This window comes from Triticum urartu, chromosome 5 (assembly GCF_003073215.2).
Source record: "Triticum urartu cultivar G1812 chromosome 5, Tu2.1, whole genome shotgun sequence".
NCBI classification, from domain to species: domain Eukaryota; kingdom Viridiplantae; phylum Streptophyta; class Magnoliopsida; order Poales; family Poaceae; genus Triticum; species Triticum urartu.
In genome coordinates this window covers 381130199-381141049 of record NC_053026.1, presented here as the reverse complement: position 1 = coordinate 381141049, position 10851 = coordinate 381130199, and the positions used below count along the sequence as shown (strand labels likewise).

Below are 10851 nucleotides of genomic sequence, written 5' to 3'. Positions count from 1 at the left end.
GCGAGGTGCCTCGGTCATGTCTATATAGTTCTCGAACCCGTAGGGTCCACACGCTTAACGTTTGATGACGATTTTGTATTATATGAGTTATGTGATTTGGTGACCGAATGTTGTTCGGAGTCCCGGATGAGATCATGGACATGAAGAGGAGTCTCTAAATGGTCGAGAGGTAAAGATTCATATATTTGACGATGGTATTCGGACACCGGAAGTGTTCCGGGGGTACCGTGTGCATATCGGGTCACCGGAAGGGGTTCCGGGCATCCCCCCGGCAACTACATGGGCCTTAATGGGCCAAGAGGGAGACAGACCAGCCCCTAAGGGGCTGGTGCGCCCCATGTAGGCCGAAATAAGGGGGAAGGAAAGAAGAGAAGGGAGAAAGGAAGGGGAGGGATTCGGCCTTCCCCTTCCTTCCCTCCTCCCTCCTCCTTCCTTCCCCCTCCGGATGGATATGGAAGGGGGGAGGCCGAATTGGGAGGCGCCCAAGTAGGATTCCTCCTACTTGGGGCGCCCCCTTGGCTGCCTCTCCTCCCTCTCCAACCTATATATATGAGGGGGGCATCGCTTGAACAGTCGTGTGCGGCGCCTCCCTCCATAGTTTACGCCTCCGATCATATTGTCATAGTGCTTAGGTGAAGCCCTGCGTGGATCACTTCACCATCACGTCACCACGCCGTCGTGCCGACGAAACTCTCCCTTGACACTTTGTTGGATCAAGAGTTCGAGGGACGTCATCGAGCTGAATGTGTGCAGAACTCGAAGGTATCGTACGTTCATTGCTTGATCGGTCGGAACGAGAAGAAGTTCGACTACATCAACCGTGTTGTCAAACGCTTCCGCTTTTGGTCTACGAGGATACGTGGACACACTCTCCCCCTCTCGTTGATATGCATCTCCTAGATAGATCTTGCGTGGGCGTAGGGAAATTTTTGAAATTGCATGCTACTTTCCCCAACAGTCCATGGACTAGCCGAATGTGGAGTTGTACTACACTCGTTGTTCGCAGCAAGTGGTAGTCGTCTTGTACTTGCAATTGTCTTCTTCTATAAAGCTATGGTGCGCAATTTGCGTACTCTCGAAAAAAGAGATAGTATTCCATTTCGTTGCTAACTCGTAGTCCTCAGAAACCGTCCTGACCCCGTCTCACTCTTGCTTCGGGCGACTCGAGGGAAACACATCTGCCATCGGGTAGTCCTCGCCAACCACCGCTTCCGCCGGCCGTTGTTGCGGTGGCGGCGGGCCCTCTTGCCGCCGAAGGTGCCGGGAGGGAAGGTCGTGGGGTCGTACGGTGGGGCGTGGCATGCAAGTCGTGGCTTCCGGGTTGCGGCAATGCGGGAGACCGTGGGCTGGACCAGCGACATGGGCGTCGCGGTGGAGTGGCTGGATTCTGATTATGCTCGATCTATGCTAGGTGCGAAGTGGTTGTATCTCGACTCTGCTCGATCTGCCAATGCCATCGGAGCTTACATCGGGCGTGGGCGCTGTCGCTGTATCCATAATGATTGGAGGCAGCTCGGCCATCGGGGAGCTGCTTCATGGGGCTCCAGTGTGATGACGGCGCCACCATGCCTTGGAGGTCAGGAGCGGATCCAATGTGGGACTGTTGATCCCTTGATGGTAGTGGCGTTCATCATCTTTGTTATGGAGCACTCAATCATCTACGCCACCTCAGCCTACGACACCAGACTCTTTGTAGATTGTTGTAGCCGCCTAAAGGTCTTCACGAGGTTCCTTCCTCTATATCTGGAGGTTGACTTCGGTGGAGAGTTGTAAACTATGGACAATTATTTGACGCACAGGGATGGTTGTGTAGCGGCGATGATCACACATTGCATGTACCTACTGGATCGTGGAAAAGCGTGGTGACAACACATAAGTGACGTTCACAGTGTTCTGCTCAAGCACCCGGTCTCAAGCTCTAGGTCGAAAGCCTAGGTCTGACATGTGTTTGTTATACCTGACGATGGCGATGTTCTATGTTGTTACCTTGTTGAAGGCATTGCTCAGATATGCTTAGACTAGTTCTTCGGGGTGAAAACCTAGATTCTAATTGGATCTAGTGACGACGACGATTGAGCACCGCTTCCTTTCTGAAGGCATTGTTGTTGAAAAACCTCGTCGTCTGCGTGATGACATGATCCTTTCTATATTTAATTCGGCAATCTAGATTCAAATCATGGACAAGTGGAAACTCCTTTTATTTGTATTGTTTTGTCATTTTAACAAAAAAGGGATTTGGGATGACTATTAAAAGTGAGATTTTTAATCTATTGTTGTCTGATCAATGAAAGCTATTTCATTATCACACACGGATATTAAGCTAGTACACTTGAAAAGCAACTACGAGTCGTTTGGTATATTGCATCTACCGCACGTTGGATGATAGTTTTTGGATTGTTTTGGATGCTTGGCCTGCATGAAGATCTTGGCCAAGACGGAACTTAAAGCGCCTCTAGGTCTGGCTATGGAGGAATGCTTGAATGGGCCATTTCTAGCAAGTCAGACCCAAGCGATGCAACCCAGGCCACATGGGTGGAGGCGGCTGCATGCGCGAGGCACACGTGAGACACCACATTGTTTTCCGAAGCCATATCGTAAACCACCTCACCCTTCTCTCACCACTTACTCTCGCCTCTCTCCACTCTCTCGTCGGCCACGACGAGCACAAGATCTGGACGACAGGCGGTGGCGGTGAGCATCAAAGGCAAGATCTGGACGATGACCACCGGGTTCATCATCCCTCAGGCACACATTCATCGATGGCGGCAAGGGCTCTGTTCCTGATGGCATCGATTTACGCATTGATTACCATTCTCGCAGTCGATTAACACATTGATTATACCATTCACACATTCAATTTAGTCATCGACTAGAGTTTTAGGCTTTGCTTTGGGACCTAAAAAAGCATATTTAGTTAGGATTTGAGGGGTGGAGCCTAGCCGCGGCCAGCTTGGAGGCGTTTGGAGCGGGGTAGCCGCATGGCTATCATGGTTTTAAGCTTTGGTTTGGAACCTAACAAAGCATATTTAGTTAAGATTTGAGAGATGGAGCCTAGCCGCGGTCAGCTTGGAGGCGCTTGGAGCGGGGTAGCCGCATGGCTATCATTGCTCCTTGCATTAAAGTCGATCGTATTTAGGAACCGAGGGAGTAAAAAGAAAGAAAGGGAGTAGTATGTTTTCTTCTTCTTGTTTTCCGAAGATCCCCAAACGCCGAGCATCCTGTGCACTGCACGGCCGCGAATGGGCAACAGCATCTCCCAGCAAGTTCGGCGCTAGTCGGTGTGGTCTATATAAAGCGGCCTCCCCCCTTCGCTCCTCCTTCCCCACCCTTTCGCCTAGTGCCCCTAGGCCGGCCTCCGGGCTCGAACCCACTGCTCTAACAAATAATAAATCCGCGTACAAATCTACCCCCACTGACCCAGATCATCCTCGTCCCCATCCGCCCCCGCCGCCGATCCGCGCCACAATTCACATCTGACTTCCCCCAATTTATCTTGCTTCGATTCGATTCTCTTGGTTCGTTCGTAGGGGCTAGGGTTGGGAGCCGATCGCGCGCCGCCGGAGCCGGTCGATAGGGTTAGGGTTAGAGTGGGGAGGGGCTGAGATGGAGAAGAAGAAGGCGGCGGTGCCGCTGGTCTGCCACGGCCACTCGCGGCCGGTCGTCGACCTGTTCTACAGCCCCGTCACGCCCGACGGCTACTTCCTCATCAGCGCCAGCAAGGGTAAGCCATCCGCCCTCTCGCCCGCTCTAGCCGTGGCTTGTGATGCGAGAACAGTTAGTTGTGCGATTCTATTGCGCAGTGGAATGGATGATGCGTTCGCTAGTGTGCTTGTGATGAGACGAATTCTGTTTTGGCGGATGAGTAATGGCCAGTGCCGTGGGTTCTATCGGGATTTAATGTTCCATTTAGTTATCTCATTGCGATTGATTGTCCAGTTAAAGGTGGTTTGTACCAATATGAATGGTAACTTTATCCAATGTATTGATATTCTATAGTTTGTAATTTGGGTGATAAGTAGGACGGCTACTGCTTTCCTTTATCATGTGAACTTGAAATGTTTGAGATAGGAAGGGTGGAAGCTAGTAGGGATTATGGTTACCTAATGTGTTGATATTTTGTAATTTTGGTAAGTAGGATGACTACTGTATCCCACAATCATGTGAACTTAGATATTTGAGATAGGAAGGGTGGAATGTTACGAGATATCTCAACAGTTTATTACCCCGATGGTGATGCTATATTTATTGCTTTCATTTAGTGCATCTTGCGTTTGTTTGTTGCCACGTAGCGCAGTTTTTACCATGTAGGTCAGATTTGGAGGACTAAGCGTCTCAATGTACTCATCATGTCACTGTTGTTCTAGTTGTGGCTAGGGCTGCAAACGAGTCGAGCTCGAGCGAGTTGGAGTTGGCTCAGCTCAACTCATATGAAAATTCGAGCGAGCTCAAACTGAGTGAAGCTCATGATCGAGCTGTAGAACATGACTCGTGCTCAGCTTGTAACGATCTCGAGTAGATCTCGAGCTAGTTTTGAGCTAAATGAGATGGTAAAAATTATAAATCTATCGATGAAAAACAAAAAATTAAGGTGAATATACTGGGAACCTTTGCCAAAAATATAGGATGTTCAACACACAGTCAACCACGTGCCATAATTAGGCTTAAATCTTCTCTGCATGTAATTAAGTTTCCATGTTCGTTGGTAAATAAAATGGAAAAAAATCATGGACAACATGTATGGTAATAAATTATCTTATTTCCATTTAATATATGGCATGCTCATATAACATAATGATATTTTGTCGAGCTATCGAGCTAAAATCGAACGAGCCAACATTGGCTCAAGATCGGCTCGTTTCTCGGCCGAGCTACATAAAGTGTCCAAACTCAGCTTGTTTCTTTTCGAGTCGATCTCGAGTCGAGTCAAAAAACGAATCGATCTCGAGCGGCTCACGAGCCTCGAGCTTTTCTTGCAGCCCTAGTTGTGGCCTCTTAGTTTGTGACTCGTCTCAAATTATTTGTATGTTTTTAAGTCTTATGGCCACACTGCTAGTCAAGATATCTATGAAGCAACGAATCCCCGCCCCACCAACCACACACAAGCTCACATGTGTACTCGTAGTCTCCAAGGCTAGATGCCAGCTCTAAAGAATTAGTTTGGATTGCCTACTTATTGATGGTTATTACGTTGGACAGAATTATTCTGTTCCTGAATTGTCCGGAAAGTAGTAAATTCAAGTCTGTTCAAACGAGGGTTTGTAATTGTGTGTTATACTCACCATTCATTTTTCGTACACGCCATTAAGCTGTCACAGTTGTGATGGAGTCAAACCATACAAGCATGAAAGCCATGTTTGTGTCCATAGCTACAAGCAATATAAGAACACTAATACTAAAAATGAACATGGACCTATGAGGACAGGTATAAAATACTAAGTTATGGATAACTATACATAGATTATTAAACATCTATTTTGTGCATTGTTCTGGTTGTGTATTTTGATGTCTCAAACTTGTACTGCTGCAAAATCTATATACACTGAACAGTGTTAGATTCAAAACAAATATTCCCATATTTGACAAAAGAGGGACTGGATCTGCATCTATTTGCATCTCTAGCAGATGTCATCCCATTTGTTTTTATGTAAATGCATGTATCTTCTAGATTTACATGAATTATTTTAATTTTGAATTAATAAGTGAATGTAAATGCATGTATCTTCTAGATTTACACGAGTTATTTTAATTTTGAATTAATAAGTGAATGATTAAAAGATGTTTTTGTCTTTGAGTTGAACAATAACCAATACATGTATTTTGTTATAAGTATTGGGATATTGTAACATGAATGATAGAAGATGTTTTGTTTCAATTTTTGCTTGATATTAATACTACAAATACTGGAAAAGAGAGAAACGTAAGCTTTAAAGCATATCACTTGAGATTCTACCCTGTAGTAAACTTAAATATGTGTTAGAGAAATGTACTGTCTTGTTTGATTGCTGGCTATCAAATATAGCTAATATTGTGTACTTCCTTTGCAGACTCAAATCCAATGCTTCGTAATGGTGAGACTGGAGATTGGATTGGGACTTTTGAAGGTCATAAAGGTGCTGTTTGGAGCTGTTGCCTTGACACAAATGCTCTGCGTGCTGCCTCTGGTTCAGCAGACTTTTCAGCGTATGATTTTCTTATACATTGTTTGGTTCCAGTTAGTTTACTCATAAGTGGAATATATCCTTATTACTGTATCAATTGATGCTTATTCTATGTATTGTGTCCTTTTATTTTCTGTGTAATGCTTCTGTGCTGGTGGTAGCATGTTCGCTCAGTCGTTTTGCCACCTCTCCGCTCCTTATCTTCTCCCGCAATGGCAGTGTTCTTCTTAGACAAAAGTTGCTGCTGGTGGCAGGGTTAGGATTGAGGTCCAATTTGATAGGGCTGGTTCACCAGGATCCTTGAGGCCTGGACTGTAATACTAAATTAGGGTGGGGGTGTTGATGGTGCTATCGGACGCGGGATTGAAGGGGGCATTGTGTGGTGGTGGCGGGTTGTATGTGAGCCAGTTAGGTTGTGTGGAGGCGGGGGTGGGAAAGAGGCTACGTCCGTGGACGAAACGTATGGATAGTGCACGTCTGGTACCGCAATAACTGCATGTTTTCTTGCATCTTGATTGGAATATTGCAAAGTTACTTAACCAAATTCCACTTATAGCCATTAAACTGCACATGGTATGCTAATTTGGTAGTCTTGTCCACTGTTGGCTGCATTTATGGTACAAAGGCCCAAAGAATCAAACAACATAGTAAAATATTGTAGTACTACTTAAGTCTACTTAGGAATTAATGGGCATTCATAAGTAGGTCAATGTGCATATACATAAATCACAGATTGTTCTCTCAAATTTCTTCCGTTGCAAGTATATATTCTAGATGCAAAACCAGGGCTTAGTACAAAATGGATTCAATGAAAGATCTGTTGCAAGTGTGTGCAGGACAATAAGACAAGCATGTTTGCAAGAAATAATGCAGCAAGCACCATAGTTCTCTAATGTTAATACTCATAGATTGCCCCATCTTCATATTCCTGAGTTTAGCTTGCTGTTTTCATTGACATATCCATTGACACCTTCTCCATTTTCTTTTCTTCTCAGTAAAGTATGGGATGCACTAACAGGTGATGAACTACATTCATTTGAACACAAGCATATAGTCCGTGCATGTGCCTTTTCTAAGGTATTGCTTGTTCAAACTGATGCCCTGCTGTATCCCTTTTTGTTCCTAATGTTGGTTGTTATAACACCTTTATGGTCTACTAAATTAGAGCCTGATCTAATCTAATTTTTCATTCCTGCCTAAAATATATTAGCTATCAAAAGTGAACATTGGTTTCTGAAATCTGGACCATTTTACATGTTTTACCCAATTGTTGTCTTCCATGAGCAGTTTTTAACCTAATTAAATTGCAAATGTCACTGCAGGATACCCACCTGTTGCTTACTGGAGGTATGGAAAAGATTTTGCGTGTATACGATTTGAACAAACCAGATGTTGCTCCGAAAGAACTTGACAAATCACCTGGTTCTGTCCGAACTGTTGCTTGGCTTCATAATGACCAAACTATACTGAGTTCCTGCACTGATACGGGTGGAGTAAGGTGTGTTTGTGTGTCTGTGGAGGAAATGCCTCTATTTTGGTATCCTAAACATGTACTGGTTGGCTATGTAGCATTGTCCGTCTCGAATAACTACTATTGGGTTTTGACAGGTTATGGGATGTGAGGAGTGAAAAAATTGTCCAAACTCTTGAAACCAAGGGACCTGTTACCAGTGCAGAAGTAAGCCAGGATGGCAGGTTCATCACCACAGCTGATGGCTCAAGTGTAAAATTTTGGGATGCTAATCAGTAAGTCTTTTTCTGTTGACATTTTTCTGCATCATATGAATAGACCGATTCCTTACGTACAAACCTTTTGGTGGTTACCCTGCAGCTTTGGGCTTGTTAAAAGCTATGATATGTCGTTTATTGTGGAGTCAGCTTCACTTGAACCAAAGTCTGGGAGCAAATTCATTGCTGGAGGAGAAGATATGTGGGTTCATGTATTTGATTTCCTTACCGGTGAAGAAATAAGTAAGTCAATCTATTTGAACATTTAATCGTCCATTCTTTTCAATCAGCGTGGTTTGCAACTTTGCATTATCCAAACAGAAACACCAGAACCACATGTTACTTTGGTTTCATCTTATCTGTAGCTTCCGCACATGAAATCTGCTGTCAGTTACAATTAAGACCATGAAACTGAAATTCTGCGTTCAGAAGTTAATCTCCTTGAATGGCGAGCTGGTCATTCTTGTTTCACTTGTCATTAACTCTGAAAAGGAATTCATGCAGTACAATTTGTTGCACCTTGTAGTTATTGCTGCGATATCTGTATTATAGATAAAGCAGTTGAAAAGGAACATTGGAAATGGATCAAAGATGTTGTTCTATATTTCAATGATGTGATTCATCAATATGTTGGAGTACTATTTTCACTCATCATTATTTCATGTGTTTTTTGATATTCTGCATCGACTATTTGATGGTATTTATGTTGCAGTATTGTCATGTTACTGGTTTGATTGTGCTTCAATTGTATACTTTTCAGAAGTTATTATTGGTTCCTTTTTCTATCAATTACACTTTGCCATGCTGACATAGCCGAGTATTGTTGTATTGTGCAGCTTGTAACAAAGGGCATCATGGTCCAGTTCACTGCGTCCGGTTTGCACCTGGTGGTGAATCATACGCCTCAGGGTCGGAAGATGGTACTATTCGGATCTGGCAGCTGAGCCCACCTAACGCGGATGCTGAGGAGGCGATCGATACAAATGGTAAGCCCAAGGCTGGAGCAGAGGAGATTGCGTGTAAGATTGAAGGCTTCCACATTGCCAAGGAGGAGAAGGCCGGGGAGTAGGATTACATCGTTGGATGAGATGCTGTTGTTATCCTCAAAGCTGCTCTTTCCGTCTTGCCTTGCGTCTGTTCGTCAAAGCCGGTGTCCGACGCAAGTGTGGCTGGCTTGTATGAGTAGTTAACTGCGCCGTGGGAAAAATCTTGCCCTTCATCGAGCAAATGCTAGGGATTTTTTGGTACACCGAAAATAAGCCAAGAGTAGAACATTTTGTGGATGAGGTGTTGATCAGGATTAGATTGAGATGCCATTGTGTATTTTGTGTTGACACATTTTTGTCCCACCCTTTTGTGTTGACGATGATAGACGAAATGGTGTTGTTTTGGTTGATATTCGCTGGAGAACATGGCAGAAAAACAAAATGACATTTCCAGCGCCACTGCCTCGTGTTGCTGGCAACTAGTAGTAGTAAACTGCATTACAGTGGTAACATCGCCTGTTTGTGGCGTTACTTTGTTGCCGACCGTGTTTAGATACCCTAGAAGTGCGCATATCAATGCCTTTGTGCAGCAGGTGAATTAAACAACGGCTACATTCTTACTGAGCTCGCCGTCACACGAGATAAGTACTCCCTCCGTAAACTATCAACCAACTGCTCCCTCCTTCCAGGTTTAACTAGGCCCCTCGACACATGGGTAGTTGAAGTCAGTCAGTAAAGAAATTACTGCCCGAGGCTACTCGTTGATTTACTAGCAGGTCTTCCATATTCCAATGTGAGGGTGGTGCCCGGAGATACTGTGCGACGGCACCGCTCACCCCATCCCGTGAGGGGTAAAACCGGGAGATCCGTGGACAAGCACGCGCGCACTGGACCAGACTCCAGGCAGGCAGGCAGTCAGTCAGGCCCGTCGGCGCCGTGGACACAAAGGACGGACAGGCACTGGGGCGGGGGGTCCTCCCTGCTCGCAACTTGCAGCTTTGCAGCGCCGGTACACGCCGCGCTGATAATTTCATTTCATCATAGGCCCCGCCTCCCCCTTCCTTTCCTCCCCCCACACTCTCTCTCTCCAAAATCAAATCAAACCGGAGCCAAATCAACCAGCTCCTCCCCGGAACACCGGCCAGGAACCCCTCCCCGCCGGATCCGCCCCCGCCCGCGGTTCGATCCGGCGCGGCCGCCTCCCGGCCTGCATTCGAGGGGCCCCGGTCGCCGGCGCCGGGTCGTCCCCTCTTCGGTCCGTTCTCTTCCCTCCCCCCTGCCTGCCTGCCTTCAGTGCCGCTCTTCTCCGCGCCGTGTTGCAGTTCTGGGCGTTCCTGGGGCGCTCCTTGCTTGGTTCGCGCTGGGGGCGAGAGCGCGGGGCTGACGCGGTAGGGTTTGGGCTCCGGAAGTCGCGTCCCCTCGGTCTCGGTCCTTGGTGGTGATGAGCGGGGAGGTGACGCAATGCTGCTGTTTCACTGGGGTTTAGTGTGCCAATTTTGTTGTATTTTTTTTCTTGTCATGGTGGTTCCATATTGTTTCCCTGCTGTGAGATTCCAACGGTAGCTAGGTCGTCACATCTAGTGCATTCTGTACCCTTTTGGAAGATTCCGGAGTAGCTCTAGGGGTTATAACAGGAATGTGGGATTATTAGGTTAGATAGATAAGCCCCAGAAGATGCTTTCCATTATTTATCACATATATATGAGCTCAGTTCTGCGGGTTAAATTTACTCACTACTTGGACGTCCTTATCAGTTTACTGTACATTTCTCTAATTGGATGTAATTTTGCTAGAGATTATAGGAAGTAGGCTATATATCTCTAATTGGACTCCGGAAGTCGTGTCCTCTCTTCCCGGGGGTCTCGCCCGTTGGCGGTGATGAGCGGGGAGGCGGCGGAATGGTGCTGTTTGATGTTTATTGTGCCAATTTTGTTGTTTTTTGTTGTTGTTATGGTGTTTCCTTTTTGGAAGATTCCGGA

At 45.9% G+C, this 10851-nt stretch overlaps 1 protein-coding gene across 1 annotated transcript; it reads left to right on the top strand.

Annotated features, from left to right (window-relative positions):
- Positions 1-3304: 3304 nt before the first annotated feature.
- LOC125509166 (serine-threonine kinase receptor-associated protein-like) lies at positions 3305-9284 on the top strand. Its single transcript, XM_048674071.1, has 7 exons — positions 3305-3721; positions 6045-6180; positions 7154-7235; positions 7481-7656; positions 7767-7904; positions 7990-8129; positions 8723-9284. Exons 1-7 carry the CDS (start codon positions 3604-3606, stop codon positions 8953-8955), a joined length of 1023 nt encoding a protein of 340 aa, XP_048530028.1. The 5' UTR covers positions 3305-3603; the 3' UTR covers positions 8956-9284.
- The last annotated feature ends 1567 nt before the right edge of the window (positions 9285-10851 follow it).